General features: G+C 45.0%; 1 protein-coding gene across 6 annotated transcripts in view; it reads left to right on the top strand.

Moving 5' to 3' along the window:
- The window catches only part of pde4dip (phosphodiesterase 4D interacting protein), a 94,506-nt gene that overhangs the window by 48,529 nt on the left and 18,865 nt on the right, over positions 1-27,112 (top strand). For 4 of the 6 annotated variants that reach the window (XM_071486587.1, XM_071486589.1, XM_071486588.1 and 1 more), the window contains exons 1-17: positions 11,943-15,375; positions 17,875-18,012; positions 18,165-18,284; positions 18,536-18,628; positions 18,784-18,993; positions 19,085-19,243; positions 19,516-19,611; positions 20,021-20,158; positions 20,268-20,447; positions 20,581-20,775; positions 20,856-21,110; positions 21,210-21,375; positions 24,568-24,683; positions 25,087-25,253; positions 25,842-26,145; positions 26,266-26,446; positions 26,643-26,759. In XM_071486587.1, the coding sequence (XP_071342688.1) occupies positions 14,089-15,375; positions 17,875-18,012; positions 18,165-18,284; positions 18,536-18,628; positions 18,784-18,993; positions 19,085-19,243; positions 19,516-19,611; positions 20,021-20,158; positions 20,268-20,447; positions 20,581-20,775; positions 20,856-21,110; positions 21,210-21,375; positions 24,568-24,683; positions 25,087-25,253; positions 25,842-26,145; positions 26,266-26,446; positions 26,643-26,759 (3,922 nt within the window). In that variant the 5' untranslated portion in view covers positions 11,943-14,088. Of the gene's footprint in view, positions 1-1,655; positions 1,767-3,614; positions 3,692-7,621; positions 7,746-7,876; positions 8,038-8,417; positions 8,533-9,894; positions 9,931-11,942; positions 15,376-17,874; positions 18,013-18,164; positions 18,285-18,535; positions 18,629-18,783; positions 18,994-19,084; positions 19,244-19,515; positions 19,612-20,020; positions 20,159-20,267; positions 20,448-20,580; positions 20,776-20,855; positions 21,111-21,209; positions 21,376-24,567; positions 24,684-25,086; positions 25,254-25,841; positions 26,146-26,265; positions 26,447-26,642; positions 26,760-27,112 lie in introns of those variants that run through there. The other 2 variants (XM_071486592.1, XM_071486591.1) reach the window with 1 other exon arrangement.

Consider the following 27,112-nt stretch of genomic DNA (forward strand, 5'->3'; position numbering starts at 1 on the left):
TGGACTCTCTGGGCTCAGGTGGAGCGTTAGCGCCGCCCTATGGTCACACACTGATGTGTCACGATATGTTTAGAAACCAGGGTCATATGTGGGGATTTAGAGAATTCTTACTGCAGCTTCTATCTTGAAAAGTTTGAATTGTCTGAATGCAAAAGAAGGAGCCTCGGTTTCCTTTAGCTCATTGTAGGTCTGCAGGTGTCGAGGCGTCTAGGTTATGATTGGCTTAAAACTAAAAGGTTCTTAGTTTATCAAGGTTACATAAAAACATTGTTTAATTATCAGCTCAGATATTAAATACATAAGTTTAACAGTTCATTCACCCAGTTTTAACCCTCCCACAGGAGACACTGCCATCCCACAAATCCTTGCTCCAGAAATACGACTCACTAGTTTTGTTTTTAGTATAAGATTTTTCTTTTTCAATTCTCCACCCAATCTTTTCTCGACCCGGTGGTGAAAAGGAGATTTTTTTTAGGACTGTTTGAACTGAACTACAGTCTGCTGGTTCTTTTTGCTGTGCAGTGGTCAGTTACACTCAGCCCAGTAAAAGGACACTGCTCAACAGTTGTCCTCTATAGGCTTCATTCCTCTATAATATTAATAGATCATATACTGCTCACATCTCTCTGTACAATGATTTCTGTTTTTCACAGGCTGTAAAACTTCCACCCATCACAGTTTTGTATCAGAAAGTAATTCAAACAGCTGGAATCACACCAGTATCAGTACAAGTTCTTCTACTAATGCCTCAGAAATAGATACTCAGAAATAAAAGTCAAAGTCAGACAAAAATACAAAATGACTCATAGGAGTTTTCTCTGTCATGATCAGGATGACACAACAAAAAGATTCATGTGACTGGTTTGGATCTGTCGCCTCTGTGTTTACGGTTTGGCAAAGTTTAGGCAGCTGAAGCTACTTGGTTAAGGTTTGGGAAAGATGACGGTCACAGCGGGAGGAAGCAAACAGCTGTATCCAGCACCCAACCAGTCACTCCCTGATGCAGCAGTGTGACACCGCACTTCATCCGCCTTCACGTCTACGAGAACTCAGTCTTTTTTTTTTGCATTAATCCAGGTTGTTTGAACAAATGAGTGATGCTGTAGTTTCCCTGACTAAACAAAGGTTATATTGAAAAACACACTGATCAACTCTCCCACACATTCAGTCTGAAGCTTCTGCAGTAGCTCAGCACTTGTGCCTGTTATCAACATACACACACACACACACACACACACACACACACACACACACACACACACACACACACTCTCCTGTCTCAGATTCTTGGCATGACTTCCTCATGGTAAAAAAGGAAACATCCCCTCGCCCCCCTCCCAGCTCCCATAATCCCCTCCTGCCTGCCTGTGTGCCATCTCTGACCCTCCTGTAACAAATCCGCGCTGAGGAGGAGCTCACGTCCACTTTATGTTTGGACCACGATCTGATCTGTTGATATGTGACGGCTGGAGAGAGCAGACGCCTGATTCAAACTCTGTATCATCAGTTCTTCACTCACACAGCTCTGCTTCTCCTCAGCCCTGTCCTTCCACATATTATGCCAAACTAAATGCGGGGCTGCAACGCCCCTCGCGACATCGCTACCTGTCATCATGTCTAACTCTGGTTTCCGCGGCTACCGCACTATCTCGCAGCACCTGAACGACCTGAAGAAGGAGAACTTCAGCCTGAAGCTCAGGATCTACTTCCTGGAGGAGAAGATCCAGCAGAAGTTTGAGGAGAGCAGCGACGATGTGCACAAGAGGGTGAGTGAGAGACACAAGCAGGATGAAATGATTCAGCATGAAACATGATGCACGTTGTCTGTCGTGGTTTTCCTCTGAGGTGCAGCGCTGCTTGTTGTTTTCAGAGCTGCAGGTTTGTGTTTGACAGTAACTCGCTCTGACAGCAGGTCTCAGGCTGCTCTGCAACAGTTCGTACCAGCTGTCAGTCACCACGTTCTGCCAGAGAGACTCCGTCCTGTCAGAGCGAAATCAGCAAATGCTTCAGGCCTCTCAGCCTCTAGTGAGACCGTTGTTTGGATTCCTCCACAGAGTTTTGAGAGTTAAGGTCGTATTAAAGTGGAGTGCAGTGCAGTGGAGAGAGGAGAAGCCAGCCCATCAGCTGTCAGAGTGCAGTGATAAAATCCACGGAGGCTGAGGTTTTAAATCATGTGAATAGTTCAGCTACAGGTCGTCACAGGTCACCGGTGTAGCACCTGTGCACCTTCTTGTCTTCTACTCTTCGATGTAGTGGAACATGTCGTCTCATTTCACAGCCACAGAGGTCCAGAGGTGTCAACATTTTTTGACGTGAGAACATATGCGATGTGTTTACAGTGGGACCTCGTGTTAAGACTGAAGACTAAAGAGGCTGAAGTTTCTGAGTATTTGTTCTGTTAAACATCAGAAAATCAAATGCAGCACAAACATTCTGCTATTCAGTCTTTTACCTGTTTATCTTAGAGTTGATTTTGATGGATTCTGACTGAGCTGCAGCGTAAACAACAATGTATTTTCATTTTCTCCACTTTATCCTTCCTAAATTGAAATATATTCTGAGCTGTCCTTCACCCAGAGGACACTGATGACTGTAAACAGTGTTTTCAGACGCAAACACTGCATGAGAAAGTAAAACAGCTGAACTCCATCAGCTCCTTTCAGATGTTTTCTTCAGTCAGTTTCAGATCCACTGCGCCGCCCATCAGGACGATGAAGGCACAGACAGTCAGAGCAGTGTATCCACAGACACCCCCATGCTCGTTTGAACTGCCCCTGCAGTCACTGTCTGACCTGTTTTCCATCTGCCCCTGTAGACCCGATGACCCACATTGTGTTAGCCTGAGAGCCCTCAGGCCGGCTGTTTGCATGCATGTGTGCACGCTACCACTGTGATTTCATGTGTGCACACTGATGCATGTATACATGCTGCATGTGAGCGCCCCGTCGGCAGAAACACCCCCACACACCTGTGTTGTGTGTCAGTGTGTCAGTAATCTGACCGGCCGCACACGGACGTGAGCTGTAACGCCACACTGATGTCCAGAGAAATAAATAAATCACTGCAGTCAGATACCTGCACGTGAGCGGCCGACGGCCAGTTCAGTCCAGCTTGTTGCTGCTCTCAGAGCCAGAAGTTAAAAGTGGTGGTGTTGCTGGGTGCTGGAGGGGGTGGTGGGGGGATATTATCCTGGTCAGGGTTGAGCAGGAGACAGATACAGCAGGTGCTCATATCCCTGTCAGCTATTTATAGATCTATTGAGATCCAGGACGGCACGTGAGCTCATTTTGTCCTGTGGAGTGTCTCTCTGTGCAGAACTCCATAAGAAAAACTAATGATTTTTCTGCTTGAGGATGAGTTGGATTACTTAACATAGTGGTTTCCTCTGCTGGGTTCATTACATGTGTCTCCTATATTGAAGCATTATCATACTAACACCAGGCTGCGTTTAAACCAATACATTTTTAAACCCATGTTTACAGTCGTGGTCCCCGACAGGTTAAAGTTTTCTCTATATCAAAATGAATTTGCCCAGGTTGTTTTGATTTTAATGCATGGCTGTATTTCCAGTCTGTAATCTGACAAAGACACTCATATGATTGTTTCTCTTCCAGAACATTGAGCTGAAGGTTGAAGTGGAGAGTTTGAAAAAGGAGCTCGAGGACAAACAGCAGCTTCTGGACAAAGCTCTGTGAGTATCACAGATACACCACCGTGTTTCTCTTCTCACTCTCTATTTGTCTGAGAACCTCCAACTGTCTCCGACAGTTCACTTCTCATATTATATCACAGGCATAAAAATATATACTCAAAATATTCAGCCCCTTGCTGAAATGCCTGCAGGGAAACCTGCCTGAGAACTACAAAAACACTCTTTTCATCACTAGTTTGATTATTTCCCACGAGTCCATCACTACATCAGAGCCCAGTCGCCCTCGGGACCGACAGCCTCTCATCACACGCGAGCCCGCCGGCCCGCAGACTCACCTAGCTATCACAACACGCACTAAGCTCTGAGGAATGCTGTGTATGGACTCGGCACTGAGATGCTTTTGAAGAGGATGAAGTGACTCTGTGTTCTGGGACAGAGGATGAAGAGGGGGCGAGGGTGAGGAGGCGAAAAGGGTTCGAGGGACAGACTGTGGGTTTGTTTTGAAGGGGGAGGGTGTAAGAGAGCAGCGGAGCAGGGAGAGTAAAAGGGCAGAGGGTCTCCCTGGTTTGTTGTGTTGCTGAGTTGGGAACTATTTGAGCTCCAGCACCTGTCTGAGAGGCAGCTGTCTGTCTCTGGATCAGATTCTCAGGCTCCTCTCCTCTGCCAAACACTCAGCACACAGCCTGGTGAAGCTCACACTGTGTTCAGTAACAATGCGTTTCACTTCCCACTGATCCAGCAGTTTAATTAAAGGGTCAGCTCCAAAAAGCCAAACACATTTTATCACCTAGTTCTGATGAAACCTGCAGGTAAATCGTGTTGGTTTGACTCATGCAGGCTCTGAGATCTCAGACCTACCCAGACCCAGACTCTCCCTCCTGCTGAAGCTTGTTCACCAGATGTTCTGTAGATCAGAACCAGGACGTCACTTCTGAAAGGAGATTTTTAAAAGCCGCATTTCTATACTTTTATTCCTACAAGAGAATTTCTACTCCTGTCGACTGTGTTTTAGAGACCTGCATGAATAAAACCAAAACTCTGCATGTTCAGATAACAGAGGGAGGTGAACAGTAAAACACACTGACACCATTACTTTTCAGTTTATAATTGTCTCACTGCTTTTTGCAGTGAATATCGTTTTTTTACTGCAGAATTATCCAACATGAAGTCACGTGCTTCCTGTGTGACACATGCTTTTTACTGACAAGTGTCATTATATTTGACGTTTTCTCACTGGCATTCTGGATTTTTTAATTTTTTTTTATTACCTTCTGCTAAATATAATTCAACATTAACTGTGGCCCAATGGCCCGGGGCCCCCAGTATCCCATGTCAGTGGTCCCCTGTGGCCTCTAAACTTCAAGCCTTCACGAACCCAGCGTTAACGTTACCGTTCCACAAACTCCTCAGATCATTTGCACATTTTAGTTCAACATGCTCCAGAAACTGTAAACAGTACAGTGACGTTACTGATAGCACAACACACAGCACTCGTTGCAGGCTAATTAGTTAGCTACAGAAGTGTGGGTTTACTGAGCCTGTTTCAATCTGCTAACACCGCTACAGAAGAACCAGAAACACAAAAGGAAAAGATGGAAATGGCAACAAAAATTTTAAAAAGACACTGAGAGAGAGTTTTTGTACCATATGTTTACAAGTAACTTAATTTAAAGAAATAAATGAATTTTAATTTTATTCATGAGTCCAAATCTCATGTAACGCAGCTCTCTATCAGGCTTGTGTTACATAAATTAATTTCTGTATTTTGAGTTAACATTTGGGCCATCAAACATTTATTTTGGCCCCCAAACTCAGAGGCTCGGTGCTCAAAGGTATGAGCTGCTAAATGAATACGCACAGAGGGGATGATGCTGAATGTGCACAGGTAAAGAAGAGCTGCTGACTCCACAGGTTGTCGAACATTAACACACGTGTGGTCACTCACATGGACATTTTGTTGATTTGTGTCATTACTTTCCATTCATTCCACTGATGTGAGTAAAAAGTCCCGACCCCTGACTGATGACCTTCCTGACAGACGGATGAAGGAGCAGCACCATTAGCTCTGTAGCTCAGCGTTGTTATGCACCACAGACAGTGATTAGTTCATCAGTTCAGAGTGAAAGGGGGAGAAATTCCAGCCTTTGTGGAGGGTGAACGTGTTCATGTTGGAGAGGAGGAGTCTGGGGTCAGGGCCGAGGTGTTTTCTCACTCTCTCACCTCTCTCTCTCTCACTCTCTCTCTCTCTCTCTGTGCCCTGCTGCTCCACAAATAAACTCTGCGGCCACAGTTTATCATTGGAGCTATTAACAGAGCCCGACTGATAGATGTGAGCAGGGAGCTGAGTGCGACCTCCTGGCTGTTGAAGGTGCTGAGTGGCAGAGCAGTGACAGACCAGCTTCACCATTATAGTCTCCACCTTGTTCCTCAGAGAGGAGGGGGGGTCAGGAGTCCATGTTTCCTTTTCTCCCCCTGCTCAAGCCTTTTATTTCCTCCTCTGCCAACAAGTGTGTTTTCTCCTCCATTTGTGTCTTTGTTCAGCAGCATATTTCAAAGGTCAGCGAACAGATTTGAAATATGGTGCAAACTAATTAAAACACGTGCAGAGAAATATGTGGTTAGTTTTTTAGTGTGGATCCAGATCCAGAAATGCAGACCTCCTCTTCTAACATCTTAAAAAACTGACAAAATGTTACACAGCAAATTCTACAAAATAAAATCTGTTGTTCAGGCCGTCACCCACTAACTAAATCGATCATGGAGCAAGAGATGCATCAGGATCTGGGTAGTTTACCATCCACCTGACAGTACTTTATATTTTGTCTAATACTCCTTTGAATCAGACAAAGAAAAAAATCTACGTTCCTCCCTGGATTCCTTGGCAGAACAATTCTTAATTATTTGTCTGTTTTTCCACCTCCTCTGCAAATTTCGTCTAATCTTCACTGACTTTGGTGCATAACAGAACTGAATCAGTGTCAGTCTTGGGTTTCAGTATTTCACTCAGTGTAAACATGGCCGACTAGAACACACTGATGAAAGTAGTTTATAATACTGGGATTATTTCAGCTTCTTGACGCCCAGTAAAAATGGGATACTGTACGTTGAGAGGTTAATATTCCACATTGTTTCCCTGTAATTGTTTCCACAATGACTATTTGTGCTAATGTGACTTAATTCTGATGAAAAATGCACATTTCAACTCTGAGAACTTCAGCCTGGTTTAATGGAGCGAAAAAAAAAAGAAATGAAAAATTCCCAAACAGGATTTAGTTCATCTCCATAAATCGTCCCTATTTGCATGTTTGTCGAGTACAACACGCATTTCGATGCAAACATGCCTTTAAAACACAAGTTCTTTCTAGTTTGACTCACATTGATGCCAATTTCCAACCTTGTGCAGGTTCAGGTGACATGTTAAACACCTGAGGACTCAGTGATAAATAATAATCAAGAATAACGTCCTATAAAACTCACACTGCTTCTCATGACTCTCACATATAATTAACTGAGTATCAGATTTTGTTGAATATGTTCCAAAGTGTGTAAACACATGAAGTGTGGGTCAGGGTGAGCCTGTGGGTGTTAGTGATACTCTGATCTAAGAGACCAGACATCAATAAATAAAGAAGCCAGTGAAGTGAATCCATCAGCTTCAGAGGACAGATTTTTTATTGCTTATGTATCATTGACTGACTCCAGACTTTAATGCAGCCACACTGTCTGTATTCAAGCTGCAAGAGAACTGCAGGTCGATTCCACTCTGACAGCTGGGAGTTTAGTAGATCATGTAGCTCATGCAGAAGGTTTTCTTCAAGCCTTTATTGCCAATATTTAAATAACAACTGTTTGTCATCAGGCTTCAACAAACCCTGTCGTCTAAATATGCTCATTTTTTCCTGATCGAACTGTTTATTTTTCTGCCTCTTCTGTAAACAATGTTTTCTCCGAACACTTTAAACCCCGCAGGCTGACAGCAGATAGCCTGTCCAATCAGAATGAAGCAGAGCTGCAGCGTCGCCTGGCGGAGCGGCAGGAGGAGATCAGCCACATGCAGGAAATCCTGGAAACCAAAGTTCAGCTGCTACAAGAGGTATAAACGCTCAGTGACGGGATTTATATCACCGATGACTGAACGATGCTCGCATCTATAAAAGCAGGTCTGCACTGATTGTTGTCAGTCCCACACTCAGCAGGTGTGTGTCGTGTGTGTGTTGCGTTCAGGAGGCCGAGCTGGCCCGAGGGGAGGCTGAGCGGATGGCCTCGCTGGCGGACTCTGAGTCTCAGCGCTGTCTGGCTCTGGAGAGAGAGATGGTGGAGAGGATGGAGGAGAGCGGAGGCTCAGGTGGACTGTTTACCCAGCAGGCCCTGGCCGATAAAGACAGGTGAGCGACTCACACGTACACAGTTGAAGAGCTGCTGTTTTTTATATCATCGTCAGTTGAATGTGTCTGTGTTGACTTCGCTGTTGGTCGGAGAAAAATAAGAAATCTGAAGACGTCATGTTAGATTTTGTGAAGTTTAGTTGCTTCCTGGCTTTACAGCTGCTTCCAGGGCTGGGAGGTGTCTGCAGGTCACTGGTCCCAGCAGCTCTGTCGGCTCTGAGCCTGCTGGTGACACTGGTATCACTGACCTTGTCAAAAACAGTCTCAGGCTGGAACAAAGAGCCAAAGCTCTGACCTACATACTGTAACTGAGCCCAGCAGAGTGAATGTCACTGAATGTCAATGTGTTCTCTCTCTCTCTCTCTCTCTCTCTCTCTCAGGCTGATCGAGGAGTTGACGCAGCAGAAACATTCACTGGGTCTCCGGGTCGAGGACCTCGAGGTCAAAGTTCACAACCTTTTCTCTTCTCTCAAGAGGAGAGAACGAGCAGCTGAGGTACTTTTGCCCTCGTCCACACCTCTTCTGCATTTATACACCGATAACAAACCACACGGCAGGAACACACATGTGCCCCCGCTCAGGTGTCGTGCTACATAACAACTGGGCCTGTGTTTATTAACACTCGACTTCTGAGTCATAAAATTGTCGTTCGTACTGAGGATCAAATTAAATTTAAATGTAGCTGTTAGGGAACGTGCCACATAAGTCTTGTCATTTACCTGCGTCCAAAGTGGACGACAGCCCAGAATCTATGACTTCCTGGACTGTACAGACACTCAGTGTGGTCTCATGTCCATGTTTGTTTTTGAGGAAGTCCTGGTCTTCATCTTTCAGAGCAGCTCTTTATGCAGTTAATCATTTGATTATTTGTAAAGGAATAAACAATCAGGCAGAAACATTTAAACTGCATTTTGTCAGCAAGGTTTTTTTCTATTTTTATCTAAGTTAGAGATAAAAGGTCGAAAATCTTCATTATCTCCAGTGGATATATAACATGTGTAAAAATAAGAAGGGGATGGAGAGAACCTGGTCAACAGGACGAAAACCAATCTGCAGCAGGAAGGAGAGTCTGCTGCTGCAGGAGGAGACAAACAAAATCATCACCAGCTTTATTCTTGTCATCTGCAGCTCTGTGCATCATGAGAAATGTGTTGTCCTTCAGTCAGAAGCACATTCAGAGGCTTGCTGCAGATAACTGTGTCTTAGACGGTGCATCCTTCTGATTCTGTATTGCAGCCTTCTATGGCCCGAGCAGACTTATCTTATCCGACCTCAGAGACATTTAGAGCTCAAAGGTATCAAAGGAAAAATGTGAAAATGAAGTTACAAACTTCACTTGTCGACCTGGTTAAGATCATAAATCCAGGCTCTGAACGTGACCCCACCAGGTGAGCCAGGTGCAGGCTAAATTCCTCACCCTCCCTCCTCTTCTCCCATCACTCTATTCTAAGTGTTCTGGCTCAAACCCCAGACAGGCCGAGTGACTTAGATATCAGCCTGTTTTTATATCCACATGTGGGTCAGTGGAACTTTGGCAGAGCAGACGAGCTGCACACCTCCACCGAGATAAAAACACATGCACATTACGGCCGACAGGAATATCTCCGCAGGGTTATAACGACTCCACAGTGAGGAAGAAGTGTCCACATCTTTTATTTTTGGTTTTTAAACTCTGTACTTGTGACCTGATACAGCAGCTGATGTGTCTGTGGTGCAGGCATATGACACGTCCCCCATCAGTGAATAATGAGGCAGGATGGGACCTGATCTGCAACATTTCACGTTCACTCACTTGTTGATGTCAGTTTCAGTCCCGTTCGAGCCTCACGGCTGATTTTAGACTGTTTCTCTCCACAGATTCAGGATGAGTCCAGAGTCAACGCTCAGATGCAGGTGAGAAAACATTCACTGAACACTGTGTGTGAGTCAGATCTCTGGTGGTCAAACAGTGCAGTCGCAGTGTGTGTGTTGGACTCACAACAACACATTCACACACTGATTTTGCTTGTTTATGAGTCCCTCATAGAGAGGCAGCTCCACCTAGTGTCCCCTAACCTGCACTGCACACACAGCATGAGTGAACAAACTTTTACATTTTACATTTTAAAGGAACGTTTTTTGTTGTTTGTTTTTTTTTTTTCTTTACTTTTTTATGTGTGAATATAGAAAGCAGGACTTTTATTTGCAATTTTGTGTTTTCACATTTTGGCTCTGCTGCTCTTATTTTCCTATTATTATTTCCTATTTCCTTTTTCCCTAATTTTCTTTTTTCCTTTGGTCACTTCTCCTTCTTCCTTCGCTTCCTTCCTCCTGTTTTCCTTTTTTCTTTTTGGGCGGCTGTGGAGGTAGCGTGAGTCATCCACTGATCGGAAGGTCGGTGGTTTGATTCCCAGCTTCTCCAGTGTGCAGCATGTCCTTGGGAAAGATACTGAACCCCACATTGGTTTCTGTGTGTTAGAAAAAGCACTATATATATATGAAAAAGTGCTGTATGAATGGGTGAATGTGGCTCGTAGTGTAAAGCGTTTTGAATGGTTGATAACATTTTTTAACTTGCTTGAAAAAATTAAAAACTGGAGAAACAAGGTTTTTGCATTATAGCAAAATACCGCTTTTTCCTAATGATCATTTTTGATACTTTTCTATCTTTGATGCTCGAGTGAGTGAATTTTATTCAAAAATCCCCAAATAGACATAAAAATAACATGAAACCCAACGGAAAATATAATATTATTATAAAAAGAAGGAAAATAAAAGAAGAAGAAAATGCGAGGATAATGTCATAATTACTACACCAACTAGATGTCGCCTAGCAACAAAACCTAACTGTGGGTCATAATAACCTGCTGACAGTCGACCTATGACCTCGGTTTTTACGGGAGAACAGTCTCGTAAATATGAATCAAAGGACCTGGTCTCAGACACTTCCACAGTAACCAGGAGGATGCATGTAATAATTTGTCCCATCAGCAGCGGCTGTCCTGCCCTCTCATTACCCCTGCCTGTGTTGCTCTTTCTAATATTAGGTCAGCGATCACAGACTCAGGGTCAGCTCACATGTACAGTACACTTCTGCTAATTTAGCCTCAGTTTCCTCACTGACGCCAGATACAATTATAATCAGCTCACTGTCTGCTGGCGGCTGCACACAGGCTCGTTTCATGAGACAGCTGCACAGAAGAGATCGGTTGTTTACTTGGCAGAGCAACAAGTGAGACATTTGAGGGGGGAGAAAATCAGCGGAGACACCTCTTCTGTCTGTGTCGACATCAATCCCCCCGCTGTCACACTCTGGTATTTCTGCCACATTGAGGAAAGTAAACAGCGGGTGCAGTCTGTCAGCGGTGTTTGGCACTCATCTCTGATTAGGATTAATTGATTTTTGATTGCGTACCTCATTTTACCCGATCAGTGTTTTGGTGTCGTGTCTCCAGAGGCTTGTAGTGGTGACGGATGAGGACACAGTCAGGGCCAGAAGGTGGTCCACACACACACACACACACACACACACACACACACACACACAGAGGAAAACAAATCACATGTCAACAACACATCCAGCCCTGCTGCGATAATAAAAGACGGATGAAGTATCTGTGAGTCTGTGGGAAAAGGGTCCTGAGAGTGTCTGTTGGAAATGACATCAGAGCACAGTCACTGACACTGATTCCAGGGAAATGAGAGCCGGCCCCCCTCCCTCCCCACCTCCCCCCTCCCTCCTCCGTGTGACATGCATGTGAAGGCTGCATGGGGCCCGGCTGCCCCTGGGAAAGGCATGAACTCATTCCCCGCTGACAATTTAGAGAATTTAATGAACCTGATGGAAAACATTCGGGCCTGTTTTTTTTTCAGTTCACACCCTGCACAGAGGCAAACACACTCACACTGACACTAAACAGCTTCATGGAAATAGAGAGTGTTATATTTTGAATTAAACAACTCTTCTCAAAATGTTTTGCCACTAAAGACGAAGTAATGGGCTGTTTTTACCCACTCAGCCCCTGACTGAGTATTAATTAAGCAGACAAAACATACAGCACATTTGTATATGTAGACAGTATATATACAACATATATCCAATGCAAATGAATTAATGATGATGTGTGCAAACATCATTTCAACCAAGACATTAAAAACATACTTACTTATCACTTAATAACAGTGCGCTGTTGTCCACTGGCTACAAAACTGAGAGCAAAACAAATGAAATGACACAAATAATTAAATTAGCAATTAAACAATTAAAACATTTTTTGCAAAATATCTGTAGAAAACCGATCATTTCATCATTTTAAAGGCACAGCCCGCGAACCAATGGAAATGTAGAAACAAGTTTAGCACCTCCACCATCAAACCTGCTGTCACTCCCAAAATGACTGAAGGGGCCTTTAATGTGTCGAGTTAAACTGATTCTGTTTGTTTGCATAGAAAATAGTGAGTGAGTCAAAGGGCAGGGCTCAGAGACCCCCCCGTTCCAGTAAAATGGTTCAGTCGAGGCGACTGCAAGAGGTCTCACTCCTACACTGATATCAGCGACCAGAAACATATCTAAAATAAATAAATAAACAAGACAACAACAACAGCAGCGATTAGAAACCTGAGCCTGTTCAGTATAAATCAGTCGTTTACAAGCTGGAGATCACCCACTTTACAGTCCACAGACCCCATGAACATAAGGTTCAACTCCAAATGTTCAATAACTTATTTGTAATAATGGATCTTAATGATATGATAATAAATTTTTACCCTTCAGGGGCTACTGCTTTCGATGAATCCGCTTGATAATTAACATAATTAACAACATTAATTAAAAAATAAATAACAGACTGTGACTAAAATTATCAGACCGATTTGACCTTTTTTGTGATTTTAGACACATGACATTTGCTGCTCAGGCTGCTTTGTAGTCCAGTCACGACAAGGATAATTAAAACAAAGCCTGTTAAATTTTAACAATATTATTTATTTAGGCCTTTGTGAAATATTCCCAGGAAGAGGAAAAAGTCTAATAATAATGTGGACTGGGCTGATAAGGCTCCAATCGAAGCCCACTCCTGCAGACGGGACTAGTTAACGCTGCGGAGTGAGGCATCTTCGTGCATGAGGAGGATCTTGGTTTCTGTCACCGTTGCCTCGTTGTCCGGGTCTGGAAGCGGGGGGACGTCCGACAGCCCCTCCCTCCATCCTCCGCCGCTGCAGCCGCTGCAGCCGCTGCCGGGGGACGGAGACCCGGCGGAGACGCGGACAGACTCCGGTGAATCTTCAGACGCCAAACGGTCGACGAGGAGAGAAGAGCTGCTGTGTTTTTTCCGTGTTCGTGTCGGAGGCAGCCGCTGCAGTGAGGAGATGCTGTCACGCAAATAAGCCTTTAAAAGCCTGGAAATAAAGCGGGGACATCAGCTGCGGATCGTTTCTGCACCGGAATCACTGAGGACGACAGCGGCTGGGATAAAAACCCGGATCGACACATGCCCGCTGTCTCCCCACCAAGGAAGTAAAAGTGTGACCCGTGACTGAGAACCGCTCACATCCGCCCTGCGGGGAAATCTGCCTCACTGCTGTCAGCCTGACCCGTGTTCTTCCGTCTGCAGCCTCCTGCTCTCAGCTCCAGCATCAAGCGACCTGGTTTTACTTCTTCTGCTCAAAGCTCAAATGTCTGGAGAGAAATTCAGCAGCAGCTCAGTGCATCATCATCATCTCTGCACAGGAATCCTTTTAGTTCAGTTTGATCAAAACGTGCAGCAGCTCTGCGAATGCAAATCTTAAACATTTATCTTAATTCAGTCTGTAACATTCAACCTGGTGCTTCAACAATCACATTGATGTATAATAAGATTAAAGGATCACTTGAACAGACTTGTAATGAAAAGGAGCTGCCACACTGCTGGACCACACCTGCACAAAACTCCAGCCAAAAAATCAGCGCTTTAAAGTCACTCTGAACTCTTGTGGTTTCATCCTCTCTTACGTGCTTTCAAAGAGATGGACTTCTAAAGCGCCCCCCTGTCACTGATCGGTACACTGTCACAGACACTGTCACATGCAGTTGTGATGCTGGACGTGGTGAAGATGAAGGAGGCGTGCAGGATCTGCGCCCGAGAGCTCTGTGGCAACCAGCGCCGATGGATTTTTCACCCAGCAGCCAAGCTGAACCTTCAGGTGCTGCTGTCCCACGCTCTGGGCCGCGAGCTGACCCGGGACGGCCGCGGGGAGTTCGCCTGCTCAAAGTGTGCCTTCATGCTGGACCGCATGTACCGCTTCGACACGGTGATCGCCCGAGTGGAGGCCCTGTCTCTGGAGCGCCTGCACAAGCTGCTGCTGGAGAAAGATCGGCTGAGGCAGTGTATCGGAGGCCTGTACCGGAAGAACAACGCAGAGGATGGGAACATGGGTCCGGCCGGGTCCAGTGTGGGGGTTGTTGGGACTGAGGTGGGGTCTGAAGACTCCCCTGTGGTGGATCTGTCAGCCCTGCAGGATGTGAGATACTCCGATATGATCCAGGATGATCTGGCTTACTCTGTGTATGAGTCGTGGGCTGATAAAGAAGACCCCGCCCTGGACCACCACCATCACCATCATCATATCCACCACTGCCAAGGAGGAGACTCCCTCTCTGGCCAGAAGCCGCGGAGGTGCAGGGGTTGTGCAGCCCTCCGCGTAGCAGACTCAGACTACGAGGCGGTTTGTAAGGTGCCTCGCAGGGTTGGGCAAAGGAGCACATCCTGTGGTCCATCTACCCGCTACTCAACCAGCGCTCAGGGGATCGAAGACCCCACCGGAGCCTCTGGAGGATCCGAGTCTACGACCATTGCCTTTGAGTCCGCTTCAGCTGGTTTGGACACTGATAAGACCATGTGTGACCAGACGAGTCCCAGTCCAGCGTCTTCTGTGGAATCTCTCGACACTGCCGTGGACGTGAGTTGCCCTCCTGCAAATCACAAACAGAGGGAAGAAACTGAACCAGAGAAAGATCCAGAGGATGCTCCAGCAAGAAGGGACACTCTGTGGGACAAACCCCCCACTGAGGGCTCCCTCCCTGGGCTTGAGATGATGCTGAGCCTCCTGAGGGGCTGGGAGTACCGGCCAGTGAAGCCTCGAAGGGGCAGCAAGCTCCCAGTTCTGGTCAAAGCCAAACTGGAACAGAGCCTGTCGCTGGCCCTGTCCATCCCACTGAGGTCACCGGGTGGAGGGGCAGCAGACACTGAACTCTACCCCCACCAGCCTATACCAGAGGTTGTGACCCCGTGTCCACAGCAGGACCTGCAGGCGGAGCTGGCAGAGATGGAGGAGCACTGGCTGGACGATTACGTTCAGTGCAGGCCGTTCCGCTTTCAGCAGGTAGCTCAGCAGCAGCAGTTACAGTCAGGCTGAGCGTCGCTCGGCCTCGAGAAACAGCTGTAAATATCAAGTCTGAGAAAACGTAACGTCGTCATTGGGGTTATTTCAGCTTGAGACTAAAGATTTTAACAGAAACCCTGCATTATGAACCTGAGGTGTAGAGGTTGAAAGACGTGTTTCTTAACCAGAAAAAGGGGAAAATTGGGTGAAAAAAAATCAATAAGGCAAAAATCATAGAATAAACTGAAATATACAAATGTAATTTACAGTGAAAACAATCTGTATTTTCTGATTCAACTTGATCTGAACAGACAATCAGAAGCGTCCTTGGTAAAAAACCAAACAGCAGAATCTGACGTAAGCTCAGTGCAGCTGAGGAAAAACTCAACACCACTTCTTAATAAGATCGACCCACTGATTCCCCGTTTGTGTGCAGCCGCCATCCAGACTGAGCCGGGTCAAACCTCCCAGGATTTTCTGTCTTGCTCATCTTTACTGCTGACGAAGCTGAACTCACTCGGTGCCTTGATTACCCTCTCGGGGGGGCGGGGGGCATAAATACCCTTCCTCGTCGGTATCCTAGCAACGCCTCCGTTACCATGGGAACAGTCTCCAAGCACTGCAGCATTCGGCCCGTGTGAAGGCTCTGCCGAGTCTGAGCCAGCTTCATAACTTCTATTGTTATGTTAATGGTTAGTTTGAATGTTGAATGTGGTTCACTGTGCCAGGAGCAGAGGACGGCTGTTAGTCTATTATGTGCTGGTCTATTATAGGGAAATATAACAGGCTGTACAACGGACCTCTCACTGGTATGAATGAGGAAAGTTACACTTGTGCCATTCATACGCTGATAAAGGATCCACAGTATTTAAAAGCAGATTGTGGTGAAATAGATTTCTGTATTCATTGATGACTTTGCTCAGACTGCTGACCTGAGGTCTGTTTCATGACTTGGCAATAGCTTACAATTAGTACAAGCTGTGATAACAGTAATCTGTCAGGTTAATTGTCATGTCATCCCCTGACTGTTTGAGCTCATGTATATTAGGTTCATGCTACAGTGAGAGACATTCATCTCTATTAATCCCACTTCTCTCTTTTATAAAAGACGAGTTTTATCGGTATGAATGTAGAGCTCTTGATTTATTTTACAGACCCCACAGTCTCCTAATAATGTCCCTGAAAGGAAATAATATATGGCTGTAAATTCTGAGCAAGGATACTAATGACAGGGAAAACACTGTTCAGCTGGTTCCGATCCAGACCAGTCCTCCAGACAGGAACAAGGTTCAACAATGGAGAGAATCAAGTTTCCAGAAACACATGGATATTTACTTGAGTAGTTTTGTTAAAGCTCCATCCAGTCTAAAGGTAGATGTCCATGTGTTTGTGATTATAAAGCAGGTCTAGGTTCTATATTAATACTGTGAAAGTATCAAAGCCTCAGTCCACAGAGAAATGCACACAGCCTGTATTCAGAAACTGAGCCTTAAAACCAGCCGTCGGGACTTCTGGAACTTTGTGATGTCACAACAAAGCAGTCACCGCCATGCCTCAAGCCACGGGCTCAGAGCCTCTCTTCTGATTGGTTCACCGACCTGTTGTTACTAGAGCTCCAGAGCGAAGCCTGAGAGAGGAGATGTAAAACTACACTGAGATGATTTTTGGTTCTGAAAACCACAAATAGATCTTCTGATGGAGATCAACACTTCAGATAAAACACTGGCGAGGAGTACAATATGGAGCTTTAATGTCTTTAATGGAATTTCTCTGGGAATCAACAACTACTTTCTATACTGTAAAGTGTCGTCTAAATCATTTCCTGATATTCTCTTAAAACTCAAATAAATTAGTTGGAATTACTATGTTGAAAACTTTCTCTATTTCCACATAATTAGCACTAAATTACCCAGAACCTTTCAGGACACTAACGAGGGAACCGTTTGGAAGTTATGGGATCCATAAAATAAAACATTAGCTCTTATTTCTTTTTATACTTCTCCTTCGCCGCTCATTAATCTGATCCACTGATGTTCTGGGACACAGCTGAAACAGCTGTAGGAGAGGCTTCACATGCTCTAATAACGTCCCAGAGGGCAGAGTGACATCACTTCGCTACACCGTCCCATAAAAACAAAAACAAGGAAGTCAACAACATGCTGCCGTGGCAACAGCTGCTTCCCCAGGAAGTCATCCAACAGCGAGCTGACATCACTTTCCACTTTCACACAATCATCCACAGAAATAGCTGCAAGGTCGACACACTGTGTATCTGGCAGCCGCAACTGTGAACCACTGGTTAATCTGTCAACTGTTGGTTGTTAAATTAGAAATTTTCATATTGCTATGAATTAATTTCATTACAATATTTATTGTAAAAAGTAAAGTAAAGTAAAAAATAAAGTAATTATGGCATTTTCAAGATGTTGTCAACAAATCCCTCTGTTGTGTAACTACATGTTTCACCTGCACTGACATGACTCCTCCTGTGTTTCTCAGCGGCTGATTGACGAGCAGCAGGATCAGCTGAGTCACTATGAGAGTTCTGCAGGTCAGTGTGTCGGTGAGCTGCAGAAGGCCCAGGACCAGGTCCGCTCGCTGCAGGCCAAGATCCGAGAGAGCGAGACCAGGAACCAGGTACAAACACATCCACCCCTCCTCCACCCTCAGACTGTTACATCACCCATCTGCATCTGTTTCTAAATGAATCCAGATTTAAATTAACGAGCAAGTTATGATAAAATCAGGAGTGTTTTATATTAATCAATCGTGTGCGTGTGTGTGTGTAGAAGCTGCAGGAACGTCTCGGGGAGATGGAGCTGGAACTGCGGTTGACCCGAGAGGAAGCCCAGCAGCAGGAGCGAAACATCCAGAACATCAGTGATAACGTCAGCTCCAAGGAGGCAGAGGTAGAGATGGATGGATGGATGGATGGGTTGATATAGAGACTACAGAAGAGGGGCAGATAAAGGAGGACAAGAAGGAACCAGAGGCCAGAGGGAATAAATTTAGGCGTGGGGTGAAAAGACTGAACACAGCAGGATTTGGAAGGAAACTTGAGGAGGACTGAAATCAAGTGTTGAAGTACATAAAGGATGCACAGTTTCAGACTTGGAACAGTGTTGCTGATGCGTGTGTGTGTGTGTGTGCATGTGTTCAGGCTGCAGAGCTGTACAGGGTCATTGAGGAGCAGAATAAGATGCTGTGTTCTCTCAAAGACCTCGCCAACCGCAGCCAGCTGCAGCAGCTGCAGGTTTGTCCCCCGCACTGACACACACTTCACATCGCGCACAAACTGTTTTACACAAAGTTGTACAAATTTAAACCATGACCTGAAATTACAAGTTGCTTGTAAGCTGCTTTTCACATTTCCTGTCCCCTCCCTCCCTCTCGGGGTCTCACTTGCAGGTGTCAGGGGCAGAGAGTCTTCGGGGTCAGGGTGAAGTTCTGGCTCTGCAGGCCTCTCTGTTCCAGGCTCAGCTGGAGCTGCAGGCCGGCCAGCGGGCGCAGCGGCAGGCAGCCAGGACGCAGGAGGACCTGAGCCGCGCCCTGCTGAGGCTGGAGAAAGATCTGCAGGGGGCGCTGCAGCACCGGAGGGAGACGGAGAGGCACAACCAGGTGAGAAGAGGGAAAGATCTCCATCTCGCATTTTGGCTCTTTGTGCTTTATGTTGTGTGTGTGACATTGTGTGTTTCTGTGCAATGTTCAGGAGCTGCAGTCGGCCCTGGAGAAGGCTCGATCGGCCCTGGAAGAGAGAGAGGATCAGCTGAGAGAGGATGAGCGAGAGAGAGAGAGGGAGAAGGAGGAGAGAGAGAGGACCATCAGAGAGCTGAAGACGTGCCTGCAGACCAAAGAACAGCTGGTGGAGGTCAGACACACTCGAAACAACTCCTCGTGCTACTGCAGTAAACATGTTTTAGTTATGTCACGTCACAGGAACAAACTACAAATACACACATGCTGCTCATAGAGCCGACAGTGGAATAATCTGCAGTTCCTCTAATGACCACTAGATGCTCCAAGAGAACTCTGGATTTAAGAGACTGGGTTGAAATAACTTTCTAATTTTGAAATCCTTGTTCCATATGTCAGGCTGTTGTGTTTAGCCGAGTAAATCTGGTTTTTCTGTCGTCCAATCAGGATTACTGTGAGCTGCTGGAGGATCCGAAGGAGAAGAGAGACTCTCTGCTGCAGAAACTCCGGCAGCGCATCCATGAGCGAGACCGAGCTCTGGAGGTAAAACAACACACGCTCACCGACACTCCAGCTGTTGTTCAGTCATTGATTAACATTCAGTTTTTATTGTGTTAAACTGTTTTTTTAACCTTATTGACATTAAAAGTGTCTTTTTCAGAAGTGTCCAGATTGAGCAGTAATAACAGAAATGAGCAGACCTTTATTTTACCTTCTTAACCAACTGGGAGTAAACCTGCTTATGAAACATGGTGTCAGCCATAGCAACAGGGTCGACCGTCCCTCAATAACAGTTGGTGCCATTCGTGGATGAGATAAGATACTAATGTGAATGTGGCCCCAGGTTCAGGTCCAACCTGAATCCACAGGGGTTCAGTCAGAGGCGTCCAAACCAGAACTGTCAGGCTCAGGTGACGAGTGATGAGTTGTTTTTTTTCCGGTGGATCTGCAGCGAGCGGTGGATGAAAAGTTCCGCTGCGTGGAGGAGAAAGAGGAGGAGACTCGTCGGCTGCAGCTGCTGCTCAGAGAGAAGGAGAGAGACCTGGAGAGGCAGCGCTGCGTGCTGGCCAACAACGAGGAGACCATCACTGTAAGAACACACACACACACACACACACACACACACACACACACACCTTTATCCTCTCGACTGCTTCTAACCCTTACTGTGTGTGTGTGTGTGTGTGTGTGTGTGTCAGAGCCTGGAGGTGCTGGTGCGAGGTAAAGCTCTGGAGCAGGAGCAGGTGGGCGACGCCTGGAGGAACGTTCAGCGGCAGCAGCAGGAGAGCGAGGAGAGGCAGAGCCGCGTCCTGAGAGAGAGAGACGCCATCATCAGCCAGCTGCAGGCGGCGCTGCACGCTCGCACGCAGGAGGCACAGGTGCAGAGAGGGGGGCGGGGCCAAACAGGAAATACATTTACTAAAACGTTAATATCAGTTATAATCAGTTCCTCAGTTTAAATGAAGAAAATTGTGTTTATCTCTCTCTACATTTCTTCTTCTTCTCTCGTAGGACCTGCGCTGCTCCCTGCTGGCTCAGATCCAGTCAGCTCCCAGCAACGTTCTGGAGGAGCTGAAAACCCGCCTCCAGCTCAAAGACCGCCTCTTCCAGGAAGTGCTCGCTGACCGGACCCATCAGGCCCAGGAGCACCAGGACCAGGTCCAGGATCTGCTCACAGTCATCAGCTCCAGAGACCAGTACATTCAGGTAGAGCAGAGGAGCTCAGGAAAATAAGGACTCAGTGAAATAGTCATATATAGAGAAAAATGACCATTGTCTCCCACCAGGACTCCGCAAGCCGCCTCGGCGAGGTGATGACCGAGCAGACATCGAGGCTCCAGGAGCTCCGCAGACAGCTGAGCTCAGGCCCCGGATTGAGGCCCGACTCTGGGACAGACTTGGCTGTGGAGCTCCAGGCGGTGCAGGAGGAGCTGCGTCTGGCCCTGAGGAGGGAGAAGGAGACCCAGGAGCTGAGCAGGAGTCAGGCTGCCAGGCTCGACTCCCTGAGCAGGACGCTGCAAGTGAAGGAGGAGATCATCAGGGTCAGTGACAGAGGGGTCACCTCCACTACAATATGATAATCCACATGGTAAATCCACTATAATGTACAGAGTCTGTGTGTGTGTGTGTGCGCACTACAGGACTTCCAGAGGGAGATGGTGGACCCCTCAGGCCTCCCGCTGGTTGAGCGACTGACCCAGGAGGTTCAGGAGCTGAGGGAGAGCCTGGTCCAGCAGGAGGGCCCCCCAGCCAGAGGCCCCATTCTGGGCCGTGACCGGCCCAACAGCAGGCAGCCTGAGTTTGGAGGTGGGCATCAGAGAAGCATGGGACAGTATCTGTAACAGCGACTCCCCCAGCAGCCGGGAGCCATGCCTGTGCTGAGGGGGTCCGGGTGGAGTGACTCACTGTGGTGGGGGTCTTTGTGCTGATTTACCATCAGTTTAACATGTGGGACCTTGTGGTGAAAATACTAACACTGAACGGTTTGTATTGTAACCTGTGGTGGACGTGACGCTCGGCTTCTAACCATAAACTCTTTTTATGATTCAAACGTTTCAATAACAAACAAACTTAAAGCACAAAGTTTCACAATTCTATCTGCACAAATATACTGGACAAAAATGCAAACACAACCCTTTTGTTTTTGCTCCCATTTCTATGAGTTGACACTAAAGCTCAAACATTGTTTTTCTCTCAAATCTGGTTCATAAATGTGTTTAAATCCGTGTTAGTGAGCGTTTCTTCTTTGCCAAAATAATCCATTCACCGGACAGATGTGGCATATCCAGATGCTGATTACGCAACATGATTGTTGCACAGGTGTGCCCTGGGCTGGTCACAATAAAAGGCCACTTTAAAATGTGCAGTTTTATTTTGAAAAACATTTATTAGGTACTATTAGGTATTGGGTATTTCTATGGTTATGGTTCTGATCCACGACCCTTGCCCTGGAAAAATGCACATCTGTAGATCAAGTCCTGAGAAATCCACAGTTCAATGCCTAATAAGTGTTTTTTTTTTTTTTTCAAAATAAAACTTTTATTGTGACAGGGCACACCTGTGCAATAATCATGCTGTGTAATCAGCATCTTGATATGCTGCACCTGTCAGGTGGATGGATGATATTGGTAAAAGAGAAATGCTCACTAACACAGATTTAAACACAATTGTAAACTAAATTCAAGAGCTGTTGTGTGGTTGGAAAAAGTTTTAGATCTTTTATTTTAACTCATGAAAAATGGAAGCAAAATAAAAGTGTTGCATTTATATTTTTGTTCAGTAAATTTTAGGTTCCCAACATCATAACCAACACATTTTCTAACAGGAAAAACAGAAGAGTGGACTCTGTAATGGTGCCTCTGTAAATTGGTTCAGTATAATTCTAAAAAAAAAATTATGGAGGGCAGTAAAAAGATAATAAAATAAAAAGAACACATAAGAAAGAGAAATACTAATAACCAATTTCTTGATATCATCAAATGCAGTTTCAATTAAACTGCGCTTAAAATCTGAAAATTCATAAAATGAGTTTGTTTTTTTATTAATTTTGTAAATGTAATATATTATAAGTAATTTCTTCTTCAGCTTCTTAGCCCAGGTGTCGTCCTGAGTGCTGATCAGTTTAACCAGGAAACCAGAATATTTTATTAAATAGCTTTGTTAATGTTTCAGTTCAGTTATTGTGACTTTGCACAATTCATTCCACTTCTGTTTTATATTTTGTATGAAGGTCAACGCAGCATCATTTAGTCTGTTAAATGGTGTAAATGTTTTTTATTATCAGTCATAATATATTTGTGTGTGTGTGTGTGTGTGTGTGTGTGTTTGCATGATCAGCAGCATGAATGAATCTTCTTCTTAATGCTGTAAAATGATTGACAGTTGAACTCAGCACATGTTTTTGTTTCCTGACCGATATGAAAAAAGCAGCAGAGTCCACCATGTTTTTGCTGTTGTGACCCTGTGGACCTGCTTTACAGCTGTTTCATGCAGACAGTGCTCAGATGTTTCAAATGTACTTTTGCTTCTGTGACTTTATGAGACTCTGTGCATTTCAACAACCATCAGTTCTGTTATTCTGTGGTTCAATGTTTATGAATATTACAAAGCACACTGGAGCGCAGTAAGTATGAATGTTTTTTTCCTTCTTCTTCTTCTTCCCATAAAACAGAAGAATGTAAAAAAAAAAAAGTTTGTGTCTGCTTGAGGTTTAACCAACATTAAAAGAAAGTTCATCCATATTTGTTGCTTTGCAGATGTGTATCAACCTCTGGACCCAAACTTGTTTGATCAGTTCAGTAAATAAACAGCATCAAGCATTTATGATTTGAGGAGGCTTGAAATAACTCTTTACTTGTATATTTACACCCTGCCCCAAATTGTTTTATTATTTCCCGCCTCTACAGTGACGTCTTTACAGCACATTTCTCTCTCCGCTACATGTATGAACACATCGATTTAAAAGTTCAAGTCACCGAAAACAAACGCTTAACACAGCTACAGGGCCACTCAGAGAGCACAGACCTCCACAAAGACCAGTGTCAAACATTATACCTCAGACTTCAAATGATCTGGATCTGCCCCAAAATTCAGTGGGTTCCTCCCTGGTTCATGACTCATATCTGCACCAAGTTCTGTGCAAATCAGTTCAGAACTTTTTGTGTAAAACACAGAGTCGAGCTGCAGAGGAGGAAGATCACCTCTTCTCTCCTCACCATGTGGATTTGTGTCTGACTGATGCACCAGAGCAATTATGACATAACCTCACCCTTCACACATGAGGTTAGTTTTCAGTCTGCAGATTTACAGAGCCAAGCTCAAAATGTTAGAGATGAAACGTTTCACTAGTCTTCTTAAAACTCACACTGTTCATTTAACGTTAACATTTAATTCATAATATTTGCATCTACACGATGGTCTGAGTTGACAGAATTCCCAACACTGGGAGTGATTTAACTCTGGTAGGCAAACATTTAATGCCCTTGTTTTATTTCTATTGATTTTGTGCCTAAAACAGTCACATGAACAATAAATATTCTCAATATAAAAAACATTTTTGTCTGTAATTGGATAAAGAAAACTCCTCCTGTGGTCATTAAAATCCCCCAAACTCACAGAGACAATCACATGAGGGTCACATGGTTCAAGAAAATAAAGTGTGAATGTATGAATTCATGAATATGAAAAGTCGAGGCCAGGATCCACCTTGCTGCGTGGCTCAGATTACCCATAATCCTGTTCTGGTTAAACTCTGTGAGCTTTATAAATCCATCTCCATCTCGTCCATAAAACCTTTGTATTGGCTCATAAGTGCATAAAGTCAAAGTCATGTGGTCTAAAGCTCCGATCATTTAGCAGATGTTTCCTGTGTGTTGGCAGTGACACTCAGTGGAACAGCTGCTGAACTGCACAAAGTCACAAAGTCACAGAAAACTGAACAGAAACGTGGAAGAATTTGTTCTAAGGGTAAAGTTCTTTTTTTCTTCCTACTTCTCACAGAACTGAGCTCAGAGGAGGAAGACGAGGCTGATGATGATGATCTGAACAGCGAGTACACCGAGAGCGTTGATGAAGAGGAGTCCAAACTGAGGGTCCAGTCACTGAGCACCACCAAGGTACGAACACAACTCACCTGAACATCTGGATAAGCAACTGCTCACACACACACACACACAGCAGATCCATCATCATGATCTAACACAGTTTGGACTGTTTTTCATAGACAACAGATATAAAATTACCAATCTCTGCAGCTGAATTCATTGTGTAGCTTTAAAATATTGTCCTGGGTTTTGAATCTTGTCACCATCAGTAAGTTTGATCAAATAAAACAAATCAGAACTGTCTCTAATCCCAAAGGGGTTCTATAAAACAGGAGTTTTCTGTTCTGTAACAGTATATTGTGCTTTTACTCTGAAAGTTTGTGGTTGGGGCCCAGTATTTTTTAGAAACCGGCCTTTTGTGTATGTAGTTCTCTCCCTCATAACAAGTAAAAACTGTGATTGTGTGTCCGACCAGATTTCTGCAGGTCCAGGAAAGGCTCCGTCACAGGACCTGTTGTTTGAAGGCCAGGGGCTGATGGAGGTCAAACAGCTGGTGGAGCAGAAGAGAGCAGTGGAGAGGCAGCTGGGAGAGCTGAAGGCTCAGCTGGAGAAGGCGGGCTTCTCCTCGCTCTCACAGATGAGGTAAAAAAAAAGAAAACATTTAATTTACATTATTTTGGGAAACGGCTGCTGATTTTCTGTAAGTAGTTAATTTTCTCTACTGCACTAAATGTGGATTAATCCACCTTGTTCCTCTTATTTGATTAAGGTTAACTAAAAACTACAGTTCCCAACAGTTTTAACAAATTACTGAGCCTTTTTTTTAAGAAATGAAACTAAATATTTTCCTATATTTACCTATTATTTCTTCCTGATCTGTAATAGTGTTTATTTATTATTGTTACTGTTTTTGTCTTATATGTTTATTACTTGTCTTATGTCTTTATTTTCTATCTTCCTGTTCTTATGTTTGTGTTATATCATTGTTTTAATGTATAGTTACTTTTACCTGCTGTCGTTTCTCATCCTAAACTTGTTTTATACTGAAAAACTTGAACTTGAGTAGGGAAGTCAGAAATGATTGACAGGTGGATTTATACATGGTTTCGTCTTTTCATGGGATCTGTCAACAGTAAGAAAAATACAGATTAATGTCTTTTCCTTGAATCTTAAAGCCGAATGAATCAGTTTGATGATAACTGTAACCGTCCACCTGTCTCTGTTTTAAAGGAAAGCTCTGTTCAGCCTACAAGCAGAGAATGAAGACTTGAAGCATCAGCTGACTGAAGGGCTGCAGCCTGACGTTACACAGAGTGATGACCAGAAGGTGTTGGAGGGCGAAGAGGAGGATGATGCAGAGGAGGAGGAGCTGGATGTGACCATAGAAGGAGAGGAGGAGGAAGAGGAGGAAATGTGGGAAGCCTGGGACAGTGAACCGTCTCTGTCACAGACCAACGTCCAGACCAGTGACGAGCAGAGGAAGAGCAGAGCCACCAGACCCGAGTCCCTGCACCTGCTCTCCACCTCCCCACAGGTACGGGACCAGAACGGAGCGTTTCTGTTGTTGAGACGTGACTGAAGAATTGTTAGACCAAGAAACTGCTCCTGCTTCAGTTTTCATCACAGGCTTTCTTCGTTTGTCTGCATCATGCAGGTTGATGACCTGGACAGCGAGCTGCAGTCCGGCAGGCAGCAGGAAGCTGCGTCGTCTGTGAGGACTGAGAGGAAGGTTCGTCTGCAGCTGCAGAGCAAAGAGCTGAAGGAGAGGCTGATGGTGTCCGAGGCCACGGTGCAGGCTCAGGCCGAGCAGCTCAAAGACTACAGGGAGCTGCTCAGTGAGTGGACCCGTTATACAGAGTTTTATATGCAGGGTCATTTACTTTGAAAAATAAGCAAAACAAACATATTAGTCATTTTGAAAAAATGCAGTAAAATAACTTGACAGTAATCAGATGTTGTAAAGTTAATGAAGAGTGATGGTGGTTTTTATTGATGTCATCTGAAAACACTTCTTCTTCTGTGCCTCTGCAGCGGAGACGACAGTACAGCAGGACAGTAAGCAGATCCAGGTGGACCTGCAGGATCTGGGCTACGAGACCTGCGGCCGCAGCGAGAACGAGGCCGAGAGGGAGGACACCAGCAGCCCAGGTACTCACCCGCCCTGTGGGACAGCTGGAAGCTCTGAGGACTAAACGAACTTCATCCAAGACACATAAACTAAACTATTCATTCTTTAGTTGGGTCCAAGTTGTTTAAAACAAATAACATCAACAAATGTCCTGAAAACAGCATCTGGAGCTGCTGTAAAGCTGTAATGACTCAGAAACAGCAGAGGGCAGCAGAGCACACTAACAGAAGCTCGTCAACATATCTAGCTCCCTCTTTAAACATCAGCCAAAATGCTATTGTGGCTTATATATTCTCTTATTTTCTAATTTTATCTAGTTTTATTCTATAATTTAACAACTGTCTCCCATGTCATTTGAGGGTACAGTTACAGC

This window comes from Trachinotus anak, unplaced genomic scaffold (assembly GCF_046630095.1).
Source record: "Trachinotus anak isolate AG129_WGS33_773 ecotype Australia unplaced genomic scaffold, CSIRO_AGI_Tana_v1 ptg000010l, whole genome shotgun sequence".
In the NCBI taxonomy this organism is placed as follows: Eukaryota; Metazoa; Chordata; class Actinopteri; order Carangiformes; family Carangidae; genus Trachinotus; species Trachinotus anak.